Source organism: Suricata suricatta, chromosome 15 (assembly GCF_006229205.1).
Source record: "Suricata suricatta isolate VVHF042 chromosome 15, meerkat_22Aug2017_6uvM2_HiC, whole genome shotgun sequence".
In the NCBI taxonomy this organism is placed as follows: domain Eukaryota; kingdom Metazoa; phylum Chordata; class Mammalia; order Carnivora; family Herpestidae; genus Suricata; species Suricata suricatta.
The window spans coordinates 35,963,934-35,989,892 of NC_043714.1; the positions used below are offsets into that span (position 1 = coordinate 35,963,934).

At 40.1% G+C, this 25,959-nt stretch overlaps 1 protein-coding gene across 1 annotated transcript in view; it reads left to right on the top strand.

Moving 5' to 3' along the window:
* The first annotated feature begins 1,284 nt into the window (after positions 1–1,284).
* SLC26A7 (solute carrier family 26 member 7) overlaps positions 1,285–25,959 on the top strand; it is a 109,513-nt gene continuing 84,838 nt past the window's right edge. Inside the window, exons 1-2 of the mRNA XM_029923581.1 lie at positions 1,285–1,477; positions 25,677–25,787. Coding sequence (XP_029779441.1) covers positions 1,285–1,477; positions 25,677–25,787 — 304 coding nt within the window. The remainder of the gene's footprint in view (positions 1,478–25,676; positions 25,788–25,959) is intronic.

Genomic DNA, 25,959 nt, shown 5'->3' on the forward strand with positions numbered 1-25,959 from the left:
TTTGTTATTCTGGAGCCTTTCAGAAACCAGATTTCTGCTCTCTGGACAAATCAGTATTAAAGGGGCTGTGGTAAATTTATACCATGATATTCTTTCTCTTGGCCTCACAATTTTAGTTAATATACTGGCTTTTTGGTTTAATTCCAATGGCACAGCTCATAAACGCAAGCTTTTTCTTCTGGGACATGGGGAAACAATCATAAAATAAAAATCTTTGACAGCCTGTCCATTTTATTATAAAATGTAACAACCTATCTAAAAAAGAGAGATCTCCCAAAGGTCATGAGAAAAGAGGGCAGCACCACACAAAAATCTGGGGACACTCTAAACGATAGTTTGAACCATACATTATTCCTTGAGAAATTCCAGTTACCATAGCATGAGTGTGAGAATTATACAGTTTGGAGAAATAGAGAAAACTGAATGAACAATTTCAGAGACAGGGAAGAACTCTTGCCACAAATATTTGTTCATAGTTCACAGCGATGCTTATTTTCTCAGCCTGTGAGATGAAATTTCAGTTTGTTTAAGAGAGCTGGCTATTCTGTTCTCAGATTGGGCAGTGGCCGTCTGAATGTTTCTGTATGAATGAAAAGCTCCTCTCCAGGGAATAAAAAAGATAAGGACATTTAACCATGTCTTCTTATATTTCTGAGTTTTGTAGAACTGGTAGTTGCCTGATGTATAAAAAATATATACTTCTTCAAAAAGTAGGTCTTGATTGTCTGAATATAGTTTGCACTATAGACCCCTCTGGCAGTTTTATGATTTAGCACAGCTTGTAGGGGAGGAACTGGACTCGCTGAGTGCTTCCTGGTTTCATTAGCATAACCCAGCCCACTTCCAACACACGCCCACAACTACCTCATTAGCCATTGGGATTGGAGCCAAAAACATAAGACTACAGTGAATATAAGGGGAATTACTGGCGAAAAAGCTCTAGACCAGCTTAACACTGAACCCATTACTTTTCCAAGATCAGAAAAATATTACACTAACAGGAACCATTTCCCCGTCTCAGATAAGGATTCAAGGTTTTAATCTATACCTTTTTATCTAGAATAATTAGCCTCACCATAATTAAGACATACAGCCTGGCTGCATATATTTAAGTGCTTCTGTTAATCTCTTTCCCCTTTTCCCTCTTTTATTGATTTATTTTCTGGATAGCTTTGACATTGGAAACCACAGACGAATTGGAGCCTGGCATTGAAAAGAGGTGTTCTGCAACGATTTTTTTTTCTTGTCTAAAAAAGTTTAGTTCTACAAGAGAGAATCTGAGAAATGACAGGGGCAAAGAGGAAAAAGAAAAGCATTCTGTGGAGCAAGATGCATACCCCTCATTGTGAAGACTTTAAGCAGTGGTGCAGAAGGCGGCTACCTATTCTGGAATGGGCACCACAGTACAATCTGAAAGAAAACTTGCTTCCAGACACCATGTCTGGGATAATGTTGGCAGTTCAACAGGTGACACAAGGTAATGTACTCAGTTTGATTTTCCTGTTTTAAGCAGAATAGATGTACCTTCGCTTTCTTGGAAGAGTATTATGACCCACTATCTATAATTTAGATCCAGTGAAATGGATAGTTAATTAACTTTGGGGAAATAAGCACATTGAATATCTGTATACAAAAGCTTTCCTAGTTGTCTTTTTTTTTTTTTTGCTATCTTTTAAAGCTATTAAACACTGAACCAATTTTTGAATGGTATTATTATGTATTTGCCATGTTAAAATGCATACCATATAAGAGTAGAAGATCAGTAATTGTGGGAAAATGAGTTTTTATAGCTTGACCTTACTGATATAGTTTGTTACTTTCACTGAGTGAAGCTACAAAATATCTGCTGGCTTGAACATACCGTTTGTAAACCTGATTAGCAGCACACAATTACCTGTTGTAGCCTTGAGAGTCGCTATAAGCAAGGAACAGAGCTTTCTGCACATAAAGGAGGCTCTTTGCCAAAACCATTATTTGCAAAGAGAATCCTGTGCGTCCTTAGAGCTTGTATTTTACTGTGCATGCTGGTTTAATTCTGTATCACATTACATACTGTATTTGTTTCTCAATAAGTAATTTAAACTGGTGAGAAGTCTGAGTTTAACTTTCCCAAAGCAGATTCTAAGTGATACTCTGGATTTAGATAGATAGGTATTTCTCTTGGCGAAAGCTTTAACTAGTGTGTACATGTATGTGAACATGTGTGCGTGTGCGTACATTTTCCTTAAAGATATATTTATTATATTATTATCATTGTTATTATTATTTTGCTAATTCAAATAACAATTTCCTACCTGTAGCAAGGAAAAGACCCAATTTCTCAGCCTTGAAAATTTGGAACACTTTCTTTGGCACAGACTCTATAGATTTATATTCCCTTGTCGTTTCACTACATCCCTAGCTTGAACTGTTATTCATACTGTTAAGTTATAAGCACTCTTTTAATTGAATTGTTCTGTAGCTGGAACAAACTGGCTTGTGTATTTGTGTTTTTAGTATGATTAGGAACATCTGCACTGGTGGCTTTACTTTAAGATCCATAAGACTATCGTACTTTATGGGATTCCACTTCCCTGAATAGTCTTATATTACATTTTCTTAATGACTATTTTGCCAATAGTGAAGTGTGGTCATCCTTAATAAAACTGAAAAGTAAATAACAGGTTAGGGAACTTTCAGCCCTGTTTTTATTCAATTTTAAATTCAAAATGCGACACTACTATGTACTTTGAACCTTAAGTGATTGACTTCCAAGGCCTTTTCACCAGATAGTTTTAGTATATTTACTATACAGTTATAAATTTATTTTGCCATAATGCAATGTAAAGAGAAAGAGAAATATATTTTTTAAATAATGTGTCATCTCTGTAGTTATTAAGGAAATCTTGGGGATATGATAAAGATGTCTGCGATACACCCTTAGCAAGAGTATTTATGTGTAAGTCTTTGGTAGTTAATTGTATGGCTTTCATTAAGATACAGATTTGGGGGGACTTTGTTTTATGAATCATATATTTCATTGGTTATAAAGAAACACATTGGCCATCCCCTGACTGATGGGAAGCACAAACCTTCTCAGCCCTGTGTCTTGGAAAGTTATGGATCTGCCCTGTGCCGCTAGGAAGAACTTCAAGGTTTTCATTGATGTATGAAAAGACGAAGTCTTCTAAAAGTACCTATTCTTTTAAGAACAATTCTCTCAAACTTTTTCAGGCTCATCCACTATGGAGAGATAAAAAGTGAAATATACATAGCCGTTGTTATAAGGGGCACTGTGTAACCCCTGTGTTCATTGTCTACCCCTTTCCTAACAAAAATCCCAAGAGACAGCAGTCTCTTCTCCATTTTCCATATGAGTAAATGGAGGTTTAGAAAAGCAAGTAATTTTCCCTGGATCTTACACCTGATAAGTGGTAGAATGAGGACTTGATTCCAAAGCCAACACTTCTAACATTTTATACTTTATGTTCTACACTGCCAAGATAACTAGACTTTTTAATAATACCAATGTTATTAGTAATAAAAGACATTTCTTTGGAAAGGTATGATATCCGTCCGTTTAAATTACTTTTGCATTTAGGTTTCATCCCTGAAGTTTTTAGACTTAAAGGTAAGTGACGAAGAAAATGACTACAGTAGAATATACAGTAAGAACGGCACTTAGATATCACTAAATTCTATTTATGTGAATATAGGCACTCATTATCAACTCTATTTCTTTAGGAAAATTGGAAGAATGGGGTAATTTTTTGCTTTTACATCATAACACAATAGAAACAAATACCTTTTTTCACTTTACTGATCTTGGAAGTAGCTTTCAGTTACTTGGCATAGTTGAATTATATGAAGTTGTTGAACCCGATATTTTTTGACCTTTAAATATGGAAGGTTATATGGTTCAAACGAGTAATTTTTTATTCTTCTCTCTTTAGAAATGCCTTTAAAATTAAGAAGGATAATGGAAACTAACATTTGAATGTATTCTATATGTCAAATATTTTAAATTATGTATTTTATAAGCACTTTATTAAAGATTTCCCAATTGTTAAGTATAGATGATTGTCAATTATTATCATATTTGACTCCCATACAGCATTTTCTGTATTGACTATACTCCTTCTAAGACTTTCTTCTCTTGGTTTTGAGACATTGCTCTTTCATTTTTCTCCTACCACCTTTCCAGCCTTCTCTTCTTATGAGCTTCTGCAGATTTTGCCTCCTACTCTACCCACCCACTAAGAATCAGTGTCCAGGAGACTCAAACCCTGGCCTTCTTCTTCAAGAATGCCTTAGGAAATTTAATCTGCATAAGAGTTTTTAACTACCATCATCTTGCTAATGAGACTTTGTTCTAAACCCAAGATCCACATATTCAATTGTACAAACTTAGAATTTTTCTAGAAGCACTTCAAATGCAACATTTAATCTTCTAAAACAAACTGAATAGCACCACTATCCTAACTAGAATTAAAACAATTAATAATAATAGCAGTAATTTTCAAGCACACATGTTAACACTGTGGTAACAATATTTGACATTATATACAAAACTGAGACTCAGAGAAAGAAGTCACTTGCTTAAAGTCACACACCAAATGAGCATAAGAGTTAGGATTTGAACTCAAGTAGTGGGGATCCAGTAATGCTCTCATCTTACACTGATTACTTCCCATGAAGGGGTCTCAAGAGTCATTCCCAACTCTTCCTTCTCTTTTGCCACTTAGCTCGTTAGCACACAGTCGGCCACTGGGCTCTGTTATTTCCAGTCACTCATTATGTTTCCAACCACGTGGTCTTCCTCGTGCCTCCTGCTGTAGCCCTAGTTCACGGTCTGCGCTCTTGAAATCATCATTTCATGGCCTCTCCTTCTCTGTCTCCTCCTATAGGCCATATTCCGTACTGCAGCCAGAATGTGAACATCTGAACACAGCTCTTCTCTGTCCAAAAATCTTCAATCCTCTTTTTCCTCTAGGATAAAAGCCTAATTTTTCAGTACAATTTATTGGATCATTAGTAATCTGGGGCCCTTGTTACAAAGGTCTACTCAAAGAGACCTCTCCTCTGAAAATCCCTCCCCATCTCCTGGAAAGATGCATATTTTCTTCCCTCCCACTCCCTCTGTACTTTTTACCTATCTTCATGATAGGCCTGAGCAGATTGTGTTATATTTTGATACAGCTTTTCCCACGCTGGTCTGTAAGCTCTGGAAACAAAGGTAATGTTGTAATCTTTACAGTCTTACCAACTTGTATATTGCCTGTTGCATAGAAGTATATTTTCAGTCAATATCTGTCAGAAGTATTAAAAACAGTTTAGCTTCTTCACACTCTGATTATTCCATAGTAGCATGGTGCCACTCAAGGAAGGAATTTAAATTTAAATTCTTAGATTTTCAAAATAAATGCAACAGAGATACTAAGAGTAAAGAATACATTAAAAGTATGAGTGACTAATGTCTTCTAATTCCTTTTACTTTCTTGAAGTTATAAACTTGCCGCCCTCCAGACAAATCTGGTAAAAGACATATTTCCTTTATTCGAAAACAATGTTAATTTTTTCTCCAGCCAACATCAACAAGTATGAACAGTTCATATATAAATCCAGATGCTTGACCTCTCTTGAAAAAAGAGGGGATGCACAGCCGTACGGGGCCCATGTTCCCATGTGGCAGAGACCCGCTGGGCCTTCCTAGAAGCCACCCCCCTTCGGACAGGACATGCACTTTGCATTTTGCCACTGTCTTCATCACTCACCATCACTGCCACCGTTTCTGCTAGTATTTCTGTTACCTGTCCAGCCCTAGATCTGAATTTGTTTCCCCTGCCAAGACACTTTTCTAGTATGTTTTGTCAATATGCCTAATATGCCTCTAATTCACCCCTGAATAAAAACTTTACCGAGAGGTTACATAAGATTGGATTCTTAACTTAGATCCACAAAATTTTTTTTTTTTTTGAGAGTGAGAGGGTGCAGGGGAACGAAGGGCAGAGGGAGAAGGAGAGGGAGAAAAGCAGGGCTCATCTGAAGTGGGGTTTGAACTCACAGGGAGCGGGGCTCAGATTTACAGAAACTTTAGTTCTTTGAACCTGGATTTATGTATTCCAGTGTACTTCATTTCTTTATAATCCTTTGCATTTTCTGTTAATTATTTTTTAAGTGTTTGTGTACTTCTGAGAGAGAGAGAGAGAGTGAGAGTGAGCCTGTGAGCATGAGCAGGGAAGGGCCAGAGAGAGGAGACACAGAATCAGAAGCAGGCCCCACCCAGGCTCTGAGCTGTCAGCACAGAGCCCAGTGCTGGGCTCGAACTCACAAGCAGTGAGATCATGACCTGAGCTGAAGTCAGACACTCAGCAGACTGAGCCACCCTGATACCCCTCTGTTAATTATTAAAAAAAAAAAAAATTCTGGGAAGGAGCTCATAGGTGTTGCCAGACTGCTAATGGGGATTATACCTCCCCAAAATAAATAAATAAAAGTATGGATATCCTCATTTCAAAGGAAGAGTAACTTTAGACCTTTTTTTCAGCATGTTCAAATATTTCTTATAAACAATTTGTAATTTTATTTTTTAAAATATTTTTAAAATTTATTTTTGAGAGAGAGAGAGAGTGTGTGAGCAGGGGAGGGTCAGACAGAGAGGGAGACACAGAATCTGAAGGCAGGCTCCATGCTCTGAGCTGTCAGCCCAGAGCCCAATGTGGGGCTTGAACCCACAAACCCTGAGATCATGACCTGAGCCGAAGTCAGACGCTCAACTGACTGAGCCACCCAGGCACCCCAACAATTTGTATTTTTAAAAGCTTTTAATAGATCTGGAAGTTCTCATCATTACCATCAGGTACAAGACCTTGTAGTTCATCTACCACAGTAACCAGTAACTGACATTTTGTAGGACCTCATTACAGAATGGTTTTTGAAGATGAGCAAACATCGTGAGGAAAGTCACTAACTTAAAACCTATCACAAAGCATCCAGCTTTGGCTCAGGTCATGATCTCATGGTTGGTGGGTTCAAGCCCCTGCATAGGGCTCTGTGCTGACAGCTAGCTCAGAGGCTGGAGCCTGCTTCCGATTCTGTGTTTTTCTTTTTCTCTCTGACCCTCCCCTGCTTGCGCTCTCTCTCTCTATCTCTCAAAAATAAATAAATTTTAAAAAACATTAAAAAAAAAAAAACAACCTACCACAGACATGGTGGGCAAGTTAAGCAGTACAGGACTCTGGTCTCTGGAGTATTTGGTCCACATTCTAGCCTGAACAAGCACTTGGGGGAAATAGTTTCTTTGTTTCCAACCTGAAAACTCAAGCACTGAGACAGGGCGGAGACCTAAAATGCATGACTTGCCTTGTAAGAAGCTAATCCACTGAGAAGGAATATGAGAATGTTTTGCCTTGCATTCCAAGGGATCACCTAGAAATTTTGTTCCCAAACCATGAAAATTTTATGCTGCCATAGGGTTGCCTGATGTTCAAACCACAGCGTTCTGGGCCGCAGACAAAAGACGGATATTCCTTATAATTATGCAGAATGTGTGGCATTACTGGCACCAAAACACATGTGTGGAAGCTGAGCCCCGTTGCCCTCCTGAGGCCAGCTTCGTGACATGTGGAGCAGTAAGTGGGAATTCCTGAAGCGTGCTGCATCGGGAAGATGAAAGGCTTCTCTGGGAATTTCCCCCTGCACAGTCTCAGCTTTGAGATACAGAGTCCTAGCATTAGTGATGTATCTCTAACCTAAGCCTCTTAATCACTATTTCTCCCTGCTGGTAACTTGTTTCTTCTCCAGCAACAAGCGGCAGCGAAGTAATGCTAAGCAATTCTCAAGGATACTTGTCCTGACTCTTATAAAAATATGCCCACCGGCTACTAACACTCCTGACCTTTCTCTTCCGTTTCCCTTTATCCTGTGGACTTAGCCTCACAGCATAACTTCAGGCTTCATTCGACACCCCTGGTTTTCTTTTTCTTTTTCTCAAATCTAAAACAAAATCTGTATATTAAAGGGCCATTTATGTACTTCTGCATTTAGAAGAATAATCTTTATACTATTTAAAGTTGTTCACATGGAAGAATCATGACCTTCCTTTTTAGTATGTGGAGAACTTTCCAAGGTTACAACAAAATAGATTGGTGGTAAGTGTGAGCATGAAGTGTGTGGCCTATTTGGAGTAGACTTCTATTTTTTCCAGCTAGGATCCGTCTTTGCTCCTGTTAATGACTGTATCTTGGATTTGTTTGAGGAAACAACCTCTCTTCCATTTTTGGTATATGTGAGTTAGTGTATGTGTATATGAAGTTATAATTTTGGCTATAGTGACGGAGTCTAGGCTTATCAGTGGGTTGAGTCTCCCTCAACCAGGATTCTCAAGCCTGCAGATCCATTGGGGAGCACCTGGATGGCTCAGTCGGGTAAGCTTTGACTATAGCTCAGGTCCTGATCTCACAGTTTGTGGGTTTGAGCCCCACGCTGGGCTCTGTGCTAACACCTCAGAACCAGGAGCCTGCTTCGGATTCTGTGTCTCCCTCTCTCTGCTCCTCCTCCATTCACCTCTGTCTTTCCCTCTTTCAAAAATAAACATTAACACACACACAAACACACACACACACACACACACACACACACACACACCCCTGTAGATACATTGGAACCACCTTAGGGCTTAGAAGAATACTGGCACCTGGGTGCCATTGTCAGTCAATTGTCAGATTTCCTGGGAGTGGTTCCCAGACATTAAGACATGTTTTGTTTTTTTTCCTTTCTTAAGTTGTCCCATATTCTGTGGCATAACAGTGTTGAGAACTGGATGCAGACACAGTGATTAGTCTTGTGAGAGCTTGTGGCTCACGTCTTGGTAATTAGTACAATCCCATCTATAATTCAGGTCAGTGACTGGTTCAGGGATGAGATCTGCCTCGTAGGCACAAGGGCCTGGATTTCCTATGCAACAAGTCAGTCACAGTGTGCAAACACATTTTTTAAATTGCCTAGATGAGGGGGTGCATGGGTGGCTCAGTCGGCTGAGTGTCTGACCTCAGGTCAGGTCATGAACTCACAGTTTGTGGGTTTGAGCCCCACGCCGGGCTCTGTGCTAACACCTCAGAACCAGGAGCCTGCTTCAGATTCTGTGTTTCCCTCTCTCTCCGCCCCTCCCCTCCTCACACTCCATTTCTCTCTTGCGCTTGCTCACTCACAAAAATAAACATTAAAAAAATTAAATTGCTTAATTAGGTTTAAGCTGGGGTTAAACTACACATTTGAGAATTGTTACAATTTAAATATGACACATTTTTAAAATAATTCTACAGAACCCAGCAAGATAGACATCATTGTACGTTATATTTTTCTGAGAAGAGAGGTTTAAGCCTCAGAACACTAGCTGCCTTGCCCCCAGTTCTAGTACTGCGTAAGAGAGGTTCAGACCTGGTTCTGCCAGGCTCCGTCCCTCACCCCTCACTGCTTTCTGTTCCCCAGTTAGTTCGGGCATAACAGATATTGGACTGGGGCTGACCGTGGGCAACAGAATGCGCAAGCCTCCCTTCAGCCCCTCAGGTGCCCCTGTCCTTGGTACCATGTGACCCTGCTTAATAGAGTAAAACCCAGAGAGTCCAGTTGAGAGTGGGAGAGGGCTCTGCCACTGGGAAGAAACCCCTGTCCCAGAGCTCCTGCTCTCTACCTTGAGAGCTTCTCGCTGCCCTCCGTTAGACTTGCTTCAGATGAGGGAGAGGACACGTGCTTGAACGCTGACCTGAGCATCAGTGAACAATAGCTTTCACCATGTGGTGGAAAGAACACCCAGATAAGATGTTTGGGTGAGACTTTGCTAAAGGCTTGGGGGCAATAAAAGGGAAAGACAGAGTGCCATGGGTTTGGAGCCGGGCTTACTCATCTTCACTAGGTTTATTCCCCTTCGTCGTAACTCTGCTCTCCTCCATCACAGTAGATGCCGTCTCTAACCCTAACCACCCCTGCCGAGAGTACCATGGTGGACATTTGTCCTTTGCCATTCTGAGTCTAAGAGAAGAAAACCTACCTAGAGCTTTTCTAACTTTTCTGACCTTGGAGATGTCTGCCCAGCAGGCATGACGCAACTCCCCCCGTAGCCATGAGCTCAGCAGCTCAGGTCTGTCTCAGCTTCACACCATTTCTATAAATTAAAACCCCCCCACAATATCCTGTCTATCTAGTCTTTGATCTTGATCAACTTTTCCCCATACATTTTATTTTTCATGAACTAATCCATTTCCCTGGCTTCAATTGCCACTTTTCTGCTGGTGAATTGTAAAAATATATTTGTAGCCCAAGTTTCTCTTTTTAGTTCTAGCTATAAATATCCAGCTGCATATGGGACACCATCTTAATGTCTCCCAGGGACATATTTACAACTGGACACATCGTTTTTCCTCTCAAAATCAGTGCTTGTCCTCTGTTCTGCATTATACTGAAAGTCACCCCCAACTACCCAATTGTCTATGCAGGAGTCTGGGAATGACCTTAATTGCCTATTCCCCTTAACAACCGTATTCAGTTAAGGAGCTTCTCTATAAATTCTTTCTTCTGAATGTCTCTCAAATATACCTCATGCCCATTGTCCTTGTGACAACTTCCTTAGTGTTAATAGATATTGTAACATTTGCTGAATGCTTAAAATATGCCATAAAGGGTACTAAACATGCATTGTGTGTTTATGAATTGATCTTCAGAATAACCTACGAGTTTGATACTATTATTATCTATATTTTAAAAATGAAGGAAGGAGAATTAGTTTGGTTGTGGTGCCAAGTATTATAGTTTCTATAAAGCAGAGGGAGCACTTAAATGCTTGTCTTTTTGATCCCTAGCCCGGTCTCTGATCTTCATTAAAAACCACCATCATTCCTTCTGTGCAAGTTAAAATGTCTTCTTGTTTATGGTTTTGTGTCTCTACGATCTATTTCAAACTGCAACAAAAAATTTTTTTGAGTTAGAAAGTGGAAATCTTTGTCTTAAATTGCTTCAGCTACACCTTTGCTGATGGCTTTTGGACCTTTTTTTGGTGTTTCACTATATATAGCCTCCTTGCTTCACACTGTCTTGTTGGTCTCTCTCACTTTCCTTCCCTTCCCTCACCCCTTCCCTCACGGCTCCCTGGAACTCCAAATGCTTCCCTGGGACCAAAACCACAAGGGTGTTTTTATTGACATGAATAATGTCAATGTCGGGAACCAACATTTAAATAAGAAGACATTGTTTTAAAACTGAGCGGTTTACCCCCTGTATTGAAATCTAATCATCCAATAACAAAGGGCTCATGTTCCTGAATGGAAACCCTAAGCTGAAGTTGATTGGTGCTTGCACCCTTTCTGTGGGCATGGACTTTCCAATTTATCATATTCCCCAACACTCACTATCCTTTTATATTAGTACCACTTCGATCCTGTTATTCATCCTTTACCAATCCAGAGAAAACAGATATTCTCAGATTTAGCTCAAGGACAACTTGATTGTCCAAATTCATGACAGCATTCAGAAGAAGTATATATTTCATATAAAAGCAAAAACAATTTAGAAGGTAGTTAGGGATATAAATAGCCAACTTTTCTCTCATTAGACAGGATTGGACTTCTAAAGATGTTTTTCAAAGCCCTTCAATATCTGGAACTTACCTTTCCAGCCACATCTCTTCTTCACACTATGTTCTGGCTACACTGAACTGCTCTTAGTTTTCTAATGGATCATGCTTGTTTTGCTTCAGGACATTTGCACATAGTGTTTCTTCTTAGATGGATAATCTTTTTCCTTTTGTTCCCTTCAGTTGATTATATCTTAGCATATATCAGAGCTGGGTTTAGCTCAGTGGTTCTTAGCTTGGCTGCATATTAGGATCTCTTTTGGCACTTAAAAAATACCTGTGCTCAAATCCTAGACCATTTAAATGAGAATCTCTGGAGAATTTAGGGCACATCATTTAATTTCCTGGGCTTTAGCTTCCTCAACTAATCAAAAAAAAAGTGAAGTAAAAGAGAAGCTAGGGTTGCGAATTACAGGCTTTCACAAAGCACTGGACACCTCTGCTTTGTTCTGCCATAGTACCTTTATTTATCCACTTAACCTGCAATAGTATTTGGTTTTATATTTCATTGCCCTCTTCAATTAGGACTATTTATAATCTAGGGTGACCAACCCTCCTGGTTTTAGCAATGAAGGTCCTGAGTCCTAGGAAATCTTTTCAGCTCCTATCAAAGTATTTGGCACATAGTAGGTACTCAAATGTTTGTTGACAGTGAAAAATCATAATTGAGGTGACAGGACAGAATTTTCCTGTGTCTGCTCTTTTTTTGGTGGCTACTCTCCCCATGGAAACTTTCAGTCTTTTACTGTTCCTGGTAGTTAAGCTTGTAGGACTGTTGATCCTGAAGCTTCTTGGTCCTGGTAATCCCTTATGTTCACATTTGTGAGATGCCGGTATGTAACAGCTCTGGGATAGACACGATGATGTAATTTGCCTCAACCCCTCTAGTGATTAGAGTCTATGATCTTTGATTAACCATCTCTGTCTCTGAACCTAAAGAATGTGTGTCTATAGGAATTTTGATTGCATATAGTTGTGGTTCTTGAACATATGTAAATTGACTCTGGGGGACCCGTTTATAATATCACTTAGCCCTGAGCCCACTGATGCTGTGAACCAGACAGCTGATTATACTGTGGTTTGCTAATAACAATTCTGAGACCACCACAAACCAGTTACCAGAGGGAAATAACTTTCATCATGACCCACACAGTTTGGGTTTGATTTCTTATGTGTAGTTCTTGGAAGTGCCTAGTGCCACCTAATTATTTTGTTTTCAAGAATACTAATCTGTCTTCCTAGGGTGCTTTATTCATTTCTATTAAAAAACATACTTGAAAGAATACATAGTATTTTGCTATGTTCTTGGAAAGAGACAGAGAAGTATAAGACAACACTCCCGCCCACAAGGGCCTTATTATTTTTTCCTTCCTCAGAAATTTGTACAAAGTGTATGAGAATATGATCTTCTTATTCAGCCTTGAAGATCTCAATCTGCTTTGGGTACATAAGGGTGGGAACATTTTCTTAATGAAAGTTTGTAGAGTATTGATTTCAGCCACTTTCTGCTGTGAGTAGGTTGTATAATCTAGGCAGCTGCCAAAGAATTCTGTATTTTTATTTAGGAACATGGAAAGTAGTACAAGCCCATCTATATACTATAACATGAAAGCAATAGTTGATGGTAAAAACCAGACCAATGTAGAGACCAAAGTGGCAGTCTTCAAAAGCTGGTAAGACATATGGTATTATATGAATTGGCACTTTAAGAAATCAAGTCCTGCTAATCACTCTTTCTCTGGAGACAATCTCTAGGGAATTATATGCACAGGTAACATTTGGGGAATGGCAATCAGTGGCTCACTTTATTAGCTGTGTTAGTGTTTAGTGTTTAAAGCATAGCTCTACCCAAGCTGAATTGTGTCAAAATCAACTTAGGCCTGAGATCAAAGAGGTGTTCTTTCTTGTAAAGCTAAGGTTTGGATGTGCTTGTGAAAAGAGTGAGAGAGAGATATATCCAAACTTACCAAGCCCTGGTATTTTCATCATATTAAGAGCATGGATGAAGAAATAGTGGAAGAGAAAAAATGTACACATGTGGACATACCTTTGCCCATTAAAAAATGTATCCTCAGATTAAGAGTACACTTATCACAGTGAGCACTGAGTCATGTATGGAATTGTCGAATCATATTTTATGCCTGAAACTAACACTCTTTGTTAATTTTACTTCAATTAAAATTAAAAACAAAAGAAATGAGTCCTCATAAGAGTTTTCAACTTTGGCCTCTCCAATTAACAGCCCTCCTTTTGGGTGGGGAGGTGGAAGGTGGTAGGGGGAAAGCATCCGAGAACTGCTCTGCCCTTTGAGCTGAGGGTGTAGCTGTGACCTGGGAGAGGTGGACAGAATCAAGACATTTGAGAAGGTAGGGCTGAGGTCAGGCTCAGGAAGGTTAGTTATGACGTACAAATTCATCCTGGTGGGTGTAAAGTTTAGTACCTGGATGTCAACCAGTGGGAGCAGGACATAAAAGGCAAACCTGGGAAATAAAGTGTCAGAAGCTAAGATAAAATATGGGAGCAACTCAGGATTAGAACCTGGGTCCAAGATTCTGGATAAAAAAGTCTGAGTTACAGTCTAGGAAGCCAACAGAAAGGAGAGATCTCAGAGTCTTTTCTAATTAAAAATATTTTTTTAATGTTTATTTATTTTTGAGAGAGATGCAGAGCATGAGTAGAGGAGGGACAGAGAGAGAGAGGGAGACACAGACTCTGAAGCAGGCTCCAGGCTCTGAGCTGTCAGCACAGAGCCTGACACAGGGCTCAGACTCCCAAATGAGGAGATCACGACCTGAGCTGAAGTCTGACATTCAACCGACTAAGCCACCAAGGTAGCCCTCTAATTTTCTACCCAGTATATGAAAAGGCTTCAAATTTTGGTGAGTGGACTTGAGCCCATGGGAGGCAGTGAGAAAATGCACTTGGCTGGCAAAGAGAAGTAAGGGAAGAAGCATGAGACAACATTTCATGTCAAGTGGGAGGAAAGTTCTTGTCTTCTGCTGCTCGTTGGCCTCGTGTGTTGTCTACAGGAAACTTGGTCTTAGAAAAGAAAAAAGAAAAGAAAACAACACATTAAAAGATACCATGGGGCAATTCCTGTCCAGATTTACCCAGGTAGAGTGCTCAAGGGGAAAGAACAGCAGGACCTGTGAGAAGTCCTAAATCTCCCAGTCATACTCTGCCCAGTGTGGTCAGCACCTTCTAAATACCCTTGGGTTGGTACTGGCCTCTGCAGTAAACAATTAAATAACTTCATTTCCTGAACTGTTTACAGTCTTCTTGATCACTTGACCTTGCTTATGCCTTCATCCACCTGATAACCAGTGTCTTTCTTTGTCTTTGACCCTTTGTTTTTCTCCTCACACCCTTTATTGCTCTGGATAAATGTATCATTTCATTTCTAGGACCCTTTCTGTCTTTATCAGATCCCCAGTGAAAAAGATCCCAGTATTTTGCTCAACACATAATAGTTTCCTTATAGATGGAAATAATTCTTGTTATGCTCCTTACCAATAGATCTCACAATCTAATTCAAACCTAGACACAAAAGCACTTATAATAATTTTGGTAGTAGTACAAATGAAGAATATACAAGTTGATAATATGATCAACTCTTGCAGCAGTGAGATTGAGGCTAGTTAGAGAAAGCTGCAAGAAGAAATTATACTTGAACTAGATCTTGAAGGCTAAATGAGTGTTTCTCAGGTAAGCTGCAGATGAAGGTCACTACAGTTAGAAGAAAAACAGATTCAATGATAAGAAGACTAAAAGAACACAGTTTGTTTAAATACTCATCAGTAATTTCGTTTGATGGGAGTTGTAGCTTGAGAGGGTAGCAGGGCCCAGATCACGAAAAGCTTGAATAACGTGGACAAAGTGTTTGGGCTTATTTTCCAAGGTGATGGAGGGTCTTGAGGGAGGCCAGGGTGTGACAAAGGTTTGTGTTATTCAGTCTGACAGCAGTTATGTTACATACTTTACACAGGCAAGAGACTAGTTAGGAAAGAGTAGTTAGGAGAAATTCTATTCAGGAAAGGAAGCACTGTGGTCCGAACAGACCAAGGCAGAAGTTGTGGCAGGAGAAGAGAGAGAAGGGACAGAGTTGTCCAGTGGTAAATGGAGTAGATGCAGTTTGCTCAGTGTGCTCTGTGAGGGGAGGGTGAAAAAGAGATGAGCTAGCATTTTAGGCTCAGTGTATCCTTCTGTCTGGGTCTCAGTGCCTGTGAGCCAGCACGTCTGTCCATAACTGGGCAAAAGAACATTGTAATGACTATTTGTATCCTGTGGGTTCATGATCATTCTTTGGCGTGTTGTGTGTAAACTGGGGGTATTGCTGGAGGATGGCACTGTACAGACAGCAGACAGGAAGATCATGATTGCTTTGGTACGATTTGTGTGGCCAAGCTGCCTGCGTCTCTGAGGCTGCATTGTGTGAGAAGAGAGTGCCAGCCCGGACTGCGGCTGTCACCGCTGGTCTGCACAGACAAGGGCTCCTCAGTTTTGTCTGGAGTCAGCGATTAGCGACAGATGCCTTTCCTCTGCTCAGCGTTTCCTCATTTTCACATGAGCCCTACTGTTTGCTCTTAACACACTTTGCCACTTGAAACTGGTGAGCTAATGAATCCTTTCCGGAAGTAGCTGGATTATCTTTAAGTAGTGAATTAACCCCCTCAGAGCATGGTGGCTGCACATAATCCATTTTTTGAAATGGTTTAGACCATCACGGCCTGAGCAGAGATATAATCTCACATGCATGGTTTCATATTTACTTCTATGATTATGTCACTAAAGCTAAGGGATTACTTCTTTTTTTCCCTTTGAAAATTACAATTTTGAACATAGTTAGGTAACAACTCTTGTATTAAAAATATTAAAAGATGGAAGTGATCTGGAGAAAGTCCTTCCAGTTGACCTACTTTGAGATGGAGAAACCAGGGACTACTGTTTCAGTCTCTTTCTCTTCCTAATTAGTGGATCTCACACTCCAAAGCCAATCCAGTAAGAAGAAACAAACAAATGGCATGTTTTGTGTATTTGAGTGTATGCTTGCACACTTGGCTCTGGTTCCTGTGATCCTTGATCGCCACATGAAATCAAGCCCTTTCTTTATCATCTCTGCCCCCCTCCTCCCTTCCTCTAATGCAGTAGTGTGTCTCCTCCTCCCTGGCTGGTACTTCCAGTGACAGATGGCTTCACGGCCAGCCTTTACAGTGCATCCTTAAGAACTCCTCTTCTGTAGGGAATACAATCCACACTTTCAAAATGTTTACAAGATATTCTCTTGACCTGTTTTTCTTCCTTTTATTTTTTTTAATGTTTATTTGGGGGTGGGGGCAGAGAGAGAATCCCAAACATGTTCCACACTGTCAGTGCAGAGGCTGCATGGGACTCGATCCCATGGACCCTGAGATCATGACCTGAGCTGAGATCAAGAGTCAGACGCTTAACTGTCTAAGCCACCCAAGCTCTCTGACCTGTTTGCCTTTCTGGCTTTCTCACTCAAGGGCATTATTCCCCATACACCCCTCTCCACTGAAGGCTAGTTACCCTCCCATTACCCTTGGTAATTTCACATATAAAACACATTACACTTGTATTTACATGCTTAATATCCACCCTGTTCAATACTGCATATCCATTTGCTTGTGCCTCTTCCAAGGTCAGCTGCCTTCACATGGTCATGTATTTTTGTAAACATTCAGAAGTGAGGTATTTTTACAGAGGTTGATTATGAATACTGCCTCTTCCCAACTCAACTTCCCTGGGGTCACACCTCTTATGTGTGGTAGCATTGGAGTGGCTGCAGATATTTGGGGGATCTGGCTAAAGGGAAGTTGCCGCAAATGGCCGACACTGACAGAGATCAAATAAAACTCACTGGACGGTAATGTAACAAGGACGTTTTCAAGAAGCTGGTTAATTAATGTTGGCAATTCTCAAATAATATTTAACTTTCTGCACAAGAAAACTTGAAATGCCGTGAAATCTTTCAGCTATCAAGAATCTCAAAAGAGTCTTTCTTAATCTGATAGTTTGAATTACACATATTAGTAACTAGTCATAAAGCTAAACTAAAAATTTCTAATCTACCAGTAATCAAAAACAAACTTAAATACACAATGATATCTTAGTCTGATTCCCCAGAAATTGGAACCCAAGTCAGAGGGTTTCTGTACAACTTTGTAATTAGGTAATGCAAGCCCAGAGGGCAGGAATGAGCGACTCTGCGGGGTGACCTGGGATGCCTGATGCGGGGCTGACTACCTCCAACGGGGGCACATGGCTCTCTCTTGGGAGCCATGGCCCCAAGAAGGTATCAACTGCAGCTCCAGACCATCGTTCAGCGGGGAGAAATAAGGAAACGTGTCATTGGTCATTGGTCAGAGGTTCACCCCTTGGGTGCTCCTCTGAGTTGACATGCGGGAGCCTGGGCATTCACAGAATCCCAGAGCAGGTATTGACAGAAAACACTAGGGTAATAAAAAGAGAAACTGTCAGATTGCACCATAAGAAGTCAGACAGCCCCTGCCAGGCTACGGGTGACGGGCAAGGCCAAGAACACCTGACATGATACATTAGAAATGTGTGACGTGCAAGAGGAAAGCCAAATTTATCTTTCCATTTTCAGATGAAGAAGTGTTCAAAGAATATACAGCCTGCAATGTTAACGGGAAGAAGAATTATAGAGTTATATCAGGAAGTTAATTAATAAAAACAGCGTATTGTTTTCTATGGATATTTGATCATGGGGGTTGTCACCTTTTTATAATTTAGCATGATTTCTCAGTGTGAATAAATACCTTCATAACTAATTTTATGCTACTTCTCAGTTTTTTAAATTCACTTCTTTAGTTTAACTATTAAATTAATTAACTTAAAACTTTTTTTTCTAGGAAGCCTCTCAAAATATGTAAGATTTAGGGCTCATAAAACCTGACTGTCCAAATGCTCATATATGTCCTGTCTTAAAACTAATAAGAAAATAAACAGACTCCACTTTCTTTGATACCACGTCTCCATCTGGCACCAAGCTTGTTGCTCTTCTCCTCATTATTCAGGATTTTCAGGGGTTGATTCATGTTTCCTGCCCCTTCTCCCTGCACTCACAACTATTCCCTAACCTGCCTGCACTTGGTTTCTATGCCCTCTTTTCCCCAGGACGTGCTCAGTCTAAGGTCACCCATGGCTCTTCTGTTATCCCATTCAAAGGACATTTTTGTCCTTTGTCACATGTGCTGTTTCTGTAGAATTGCCACAGACTTGGCCTTGTCTTCCTTATGCCTTTTTTCCCTAATTCTCTTCACTCCTCAAATTTTGGTGTTGACCAGGCCTTCAGGCTTCTCACATTTACCTGCCCAGTCTCTTTGGGCTTAAACCCCAAATGTTGGCTGTCTTATTTGAGGTGCCTGTCATGTCTACTCATACCTGGCCAGTCACCTTTGATCCTGTGACATGTTCTGGGAAGAAAGTGTTCTGTGCTAAAGCCATAGGCCAGGGAACTGATTTGCTTTTTAACTGTGTGTATAATGCCTCTTTATATGTAGTGGGACATTTCCTTTCCCTACTGCTACTACCTGGATATTGGCCGTATTTCCTAACTGCTCCTTCCACAAATCTTGCGTGTCTTCCACATAACTGCTGGACCAATGCACTTCACAAGTGGCTGGGTGGCTCAGTAAGTCAAATAAAAGACTTCTGCTCAGGTCATGATCTCATGGTTTGAGTTCCACGTTGGGCTCTGTGCTGATGGCTCAGAACCTGGAGCCTGCTTCAGATTCTGTGTCTCCCTTACTCTGCCCCTCACCTGCTCACGCTCTGTCTGTCTGTTTCTCTCTTCTAAAAATAAATAAAAATTTAAAAAAAATGTAGAAAGCAGACCTTGTCACCTTGCTTCCATTAGAAAAAAAATCTAATGATTTCTATAACATTTAGGATAATGCTCAGATCGCTTTTAGAAGTCTCTATCAAAAATGTGTAAGTTTTTCAGTTTTATAAACTTAATGTACAAGGTGAAAAAAAATTCAAAGATTTTTAAAAAGATGTGTCATCTCCTTCTTAGATTTTTACATAAAGGATTACATAAAAAATATAAGCCTACAACTTGTTTGTCATGTCTAACAATATATAATTAACATGTCTCCAGATTAGTGGATATGGATCTAATTCACTCTTTTCAAGAGCTGCGTAATATTCCATAGTACTACTATATTAAAATTCATTGAACTGTCTCTACATTGATGAGTATTCAGGTCATTTCCTTATTTAATTACTACATAAGGTATCTTAATACAAAGGATTAGATATATATTCTTAGGTAACTATGAATTCATGTAGCAATTCCAGTAAAAGTGTAATTAAAAGTGAAATGGAATTTCATTAAGCATGCATGTGTCCCATGTTCTTCTCTAAACCAGATGCTTTGGGGAAGGCAATGCAAATCTCCAACCTGGCAGGCTGGGCCGTGTGTCCCCTACTAGAGCCTGGGGTAGGGGTCAACTCCCCTTTTCTCAGCCCATGTTCTTTGGGTGAAGGAGGAACTTCCTGAAGGAAATGGGTATCCTGCTACTGATGGAAGGGCATATGGAGATGGGAGGCTAAAGACAGCACATGTTGTGACACAGAAGCTAATGACCTATTCAACCAGGGTGCAGGTGGTGACATGATCCCCATGTTGTAGACCGGGATTTCATCATATGCGAGTAGAGGAGGAACACAAATATTGAGGCTTCGCAGTGTTCCATATGCATCTCCTTATCAATGAAATTTGCCTGGGGACAAATTCAATTGGCTTGGAGCTGTGGTGGTGGCTTTGATCAGCTTGGGGCCCTTGTCCATTCATTTGCTCTACAAATGAAGGTTATTGCCCCATCTAAAATGAGAAGTCCATGTTCTCAGCAGTATGTAGAAGTCATAGAAACTAATCAACTTAGATTTTGAAGGATCCAGAGGTTTTTCCTGCTAGAGTCTATGGAGGGAGTGAAGGTATGTCTAGGTGTTGCTTCTCTTGAGGGCCTAAATGTTGTGGTGTGTGTGACCTATGAAAGTCCCTTTGTTCAGCCTGCCAGTAACCCGCCCAGAAACATTCACTGTGTGTGAATTTTGACTTTGCACGTGTGTGTGTATGTGTGTGTGTACGGCTATATATTTTAAATTAGTTTTCATTATTTGCTTTATAAATGTACCAATTCTGCTTTTACTCCTGGGGCAAATGATTCATCATTTGAAGAGGAAATACAATGTGTAGCCAATAGGGCATTTGTAGTGACTCAATATTCCTATCTTCCCACTGCCCCAATGTTTTGATTCCAGGTATTTCTACCACCCTTTCTGAATCAGAGAAAATATGAGATTATTTTAAAAATAGAGAAAGAGGAAAGGAGAAGTTCTGGAGGAAAGAAAGGAAAGGAGGGAGGGACAGCGAGGGAGGAAGGTGGGCAGAACAGAGCTGCTCAGCACCTTGTTTCACCAGGCAGCCTGTTTTTCCTTTTCAACTGTAAACCTGTAGAAGTACCTCGGGTTCACCTTGCCTTCCATTTCCTTTATTCCTACAAGCTGCCCTTTCATTTTCATTCAAAAGACTCCTCATAAGAACCTTAAGTCGGTGATTAACGAACACAGCACAGGATTGAATCTTTCATTTCCTTTCTTTGAGCCTTATTGTTAGTACTTTCTCTAAATTCTGAACACTCTCTCTTACTCTCACGGAACTATTGATACTTAGCCCTTACTCTTTGGAATAAGAACTTTAAGTGCTTCTATATTTAGCCATTCTAGGCTCAGATTAAGTTCTGAAATGAACTCAAAAATACTTCTGATGCTTAATATTCATGACATCATTCTGCCACCTCCACTCCCAACCCCAAGGCATTTATAAGAAAGAATTAAGGTTTTGTTATTGGCTTTTGCTCCTATGAAGTATCTTTACTGAGGGGGTGGTACTTGGATAATGCTATTATTTATTAAGTGGTGTGACTTATTAGGATAAGAAGCTCAGCTTTGGTTTTAAAATAAATATCTCAAATCCTAGAGTTCCTCCTTCAGCCATACCCAAATGCAGTAATTCATCTGTGAGCCCAGCACTGAGAACTGAAAAGGAATGTTTGTTTTCTTCTTGGCAACTTAAATTGAATACAGTGCTTTATCACGATTTTGAGACACGAGTATTTTCAAGATTGACCAAACTAAAATCTTCCCATTTTTGCAGAATATAATGAAAGCTTTCTATGCTTTTCTGCAGGGCATACGTTCCTCAGACAGAGGTCACAAATAAAGTGGGCTGATCATCCAGCAGGGGACACCTTTTTCTAATTTGCATATAGTGCTGAGTGACCTGGCAGCGGCCTCAGTGAGATGCAGGCTGGGAGCAGAGGCCTGGGGTCTCTAGGTCTTTGCATGAGCCTGTCCTCCTGGGCTCACCCTTCTTGATAGTTTTGCAGATATTTTCTTTCTGGTATACTGGAAATTATAGAGATTAATGAGATAGTTAAATTGTATAAAAACCCAATTCACAGAGTTTTAAAGTTAAAAGAAAACTTTTCTAAAAAAAGTTTTAAAACTGTAGTTCTAAGGGGAGTAAAACCTGTGCTTCTGAGTCCTAGCTGCCTGACCTTAGACTAAACAGGTGAGGTCACCAAGCCAACAAAACATAAAGTCTCCAGCAGAGTGGCTGTCCACGTGTGACCCCAGCACCCAATCCCCAACTTCCAGCACACTATTTAAGTACTAGACAGGGTCTCTTGCAGTCCCAAGTTTCTTTGAGCTTCTGAATAATGGCTATCAGGTAAATCCAGATAAGACTGGGCTGAAACAAATAAAAATCCATATCTTAAAGTATAAAACATCATCTTCTCTGTGATAAACAGCTCTCTTTTTCGCCAGTAGTGACTGAGTGGCTTTGTAGGCCTCTCAGCCAAGAAGGTGGAGTAGGAGCAGAAGTAGAGACTGCTTTCCTTAGAGGTACTGCTTTCGTTCTTCATCTCTCCCAGCACTCAGGCGCTGTGCTTAGGGAAGCCATTCGCGTGCACACACAGCAGCCTGTCTGGGTTGGAGGTGCAGAGGGACTGGTCGGCAGTGTTTGACGTTGTGCTCAGGGGACCTTGAAATGTCAGTCGTGTTCAGGAGCCCTAAAACTCCGGATGCTATTGATGGGGGGAGTATGGAGTCTACTCTATTCCTGTACTGGACAGCCATCGCTATGCCTACAAAACCTGTTTTCTTAAAAACTGCATCTTTCAGAGCCTTCAGAAAGTGACCATTCTTTCCTGGTTATATCAGACTTGCATAACCAGTATATGACTTTTGATCTTTAAAAATAATCAGCCCTCTAAAGACACTAAGGTTTCAGCTCCCTCCTCTAATCTCCCTTTTTCTCCCTCCTCTCTCTCTCTCCCTTTCCTCTTTGCTCTCTGTTTTCTCCATATTCCCTTTGGGCACCCTGTGACCTCACATGTACTTTGTTTTTATTTATTGATGCTGCTTTTTGTTGTCTTGCTTCTCCTTTAATGTCAACTAGATTAGGTAATACAAATACTTATTAGCATGTGCAGTATTTCTTCCCCAAATAATAAGAGTTGGAGAGTTGTAATTCTGCTCATAATTTATCGAATACCCTGTTTTAGAAACATGGAGAAGAGTGTAGATAATCTGACTAATTTGTAAGTGACTTCAAGCCAGTGAATATGTTTACGTTTTTTGGATTATTTAACATATTTTAGCTGGGTGAGTGTGTGTGTTTGAGAATATGTATGTGACTTATTTTGTGAACCCAGAATAATAAAGGAATCAGAATAAGGAAACTTTATCCAGCCACCCATGCTTTTGGAGGTGTGTGTGGGTGGATGGCTTGGGTTTTATGGTTCTTATTTGTGGAAGCAGTATTTGACGTTTTAAAGTACTGTGTATCTATATTTGTCCATTCCTCTTTTATTTGGGCCATTGTTCCTTGTCTTCTTAGCAGAGAAGTGGATTCTGGCTGACGGTGAAAGACACTGTTACCTAAAGGAAAAGCTCAGTATCAGTATCAGGTGAAATGAAGGAAGTATCTACAGGATTACTGGTCTTTGAGGTTGTTTTTGTAGAATCTACTGAAGTGATATTTTGCATTTATAGGTTTCGAGATCTCTTAAAGATTTGAGTTAAGCATGTTTTACATGATTAGTCCCATTTTAATTTAGTGAGACTATAAGATCCAAAGAAATTCTGCTTTTGAACTGATTTTGCTATACCTAGGTTTTAAGGGTAGGGATAAAGAGAGACAGACAGAGGGAGAGGAAAAGAGAGGGAGGGACGGAGAGAGAGAGAGAAAGGTATTATCATAATCAAATAAACAGATAAAGAGGTAGCTATTCATGAGGCAAGAGTCAGGATCCCACTGCTTCTAGCTCAGTCTGTACATTTGCTTTTGCAGGTAGAACAAAAATGCAGCCAAATAGGCCCACTCCTATCTTGCTGATATTTACACATTTACGAAAATTTAGCATGCGTATAATTCATCCAAGAGGCTTTTGTTAACGATGCTGCATGCAATTTCCCTTTGCCCCCATCATTGGTTTAGTAGATCTGGGTGATCTTCTGAAATGTGGTCCACATTTTTCCTTACCTGGAAACACTCAGCATTCTGTCTCTTGATAGGTAAATTTTTTCAGGTAACTCATTCTGAAAATGAATGAGAAAAGTTATTTTCTAGCCTCCACGTGGCTGATGTAATGTACGTTTTTTACAAAGTTGCATAAGCTGTACATGCCAGGAGGGGCTTTTGGTGGGGCGGGGGAATACTTAACACCATCCTTCCCAATAAGCAGAGTGCTGCCTCTCATCCTGGCTGTATGACATTCTAGAACAGCCTCTGTCACTGACCTTTCTGTAATTACTCTTATTTATTTTCATCAAACATTAAGAAGACATAGTAAGTAAATAGCAATCCAGATGAGTTTTTAAAAACTAAATAAGGGACTGCTCGTTGGTAGACCTTTATGTATTTTAATTGAAGCTAAAATGTCTTGTAGTGTTTGAAAAAGTATTTGATGTGTAACTAGAGTTTATTTAGTTAAATAGAAATTAAACCTAATGATCTTGAAACTATACTGTTGGGTTCCATAGTGTGAATAATGAATTAACTTCATCTTCAGGTAATCTAGATTCTAACACCACTCCCTTCTTCAAGTCTCTTTGTACCTTATTTATAAAGTGCATTATGCTTAATCAAATGCCTACCAGTAAGTTGTGTAGACTTAACTGAATATGCAGAACCTAGTTTAACTAACCATTTAATGCCAAGGACCAGCCACAAGCAAGACCAATTTAATGAACTGATACTCACATATATTTTGGTCACATTGAAACCATTTGTGGTCATTTAGACATGTCTAAGAAAATTTTCTATGTGTATGTAACATACAAACTATGTAGGGAGTAGTGTCTAGGAGGAATAAAAATGAACAGCTATGAGTTACTCCTTACTATTTAAATAAACAAAGTTGCTTGTTTTTCACTCTCAGAAACTATGTCTGCAAGAGGCTGGGGTCCAGGATGTGAAGGGTGTGGGCTCACACATTGCCCTGCCACTGTGGTACACGACGTGAGGCCGGCCAGGAAGCTGCCAGGCAGGCCACCTTGAGTGCGTGTCCTTCTTGTCCCGGGCTTCCTGAGCTTTTCATCTGTCAGTGGTGATGCTGCCAGTCCTCCCTCTCCCACAGATGCTCTTGTGCCAAAAAAAATAATACCGAAATGTGTAAAAATGCTTCTTGAAGTGTCTGTGAAGATATGTTACTTGTGATGTTACTGGTTTTACCAGGAAGGCTCTCTGAACCAACGTTTCCCTGTAGACATCTCTGTCATTAAAGGGGAAACGTGGTGGTCCGAAACTAATAGTTTTTGGAAATGAAATTTAAATATAAACTAAATATGGGAGTTTTCTGTTATTTAGGATTGCAATGTAGTTTCTCACTGAGCAAATAGGATAATGAAGTCATAGTTCCTTTTGTCATTAAATAAACCCTTACCCCTTCTACCTCGTAGTGGACTATATCTCGGGGTTATAAGATGATCCTAAGTACCTGCGTCTGCTTGACAGGGCTGGCCTTTGCTGTTCTCTCATCCGTGCACCCCGTGTTCGGTTTGTATGGGTCTCTGTTTCCTGCCATCATTTACGCCATATTTGGAATGGGACGTCATGTTGCCACAGGTAATAGTTTCTGTCTATGTTTATGCTTCTTACTAATGGAAGTGACCCAGAAGTGCTCATTAGTTACTGATTACATTTCCAAAGCAATTCTAACTTTACTTCTGAAGGCCTCAGCAAATACAGGCACAACACATTCATCTCTCTGTGCCTCAGATACTCAACACATACTGTG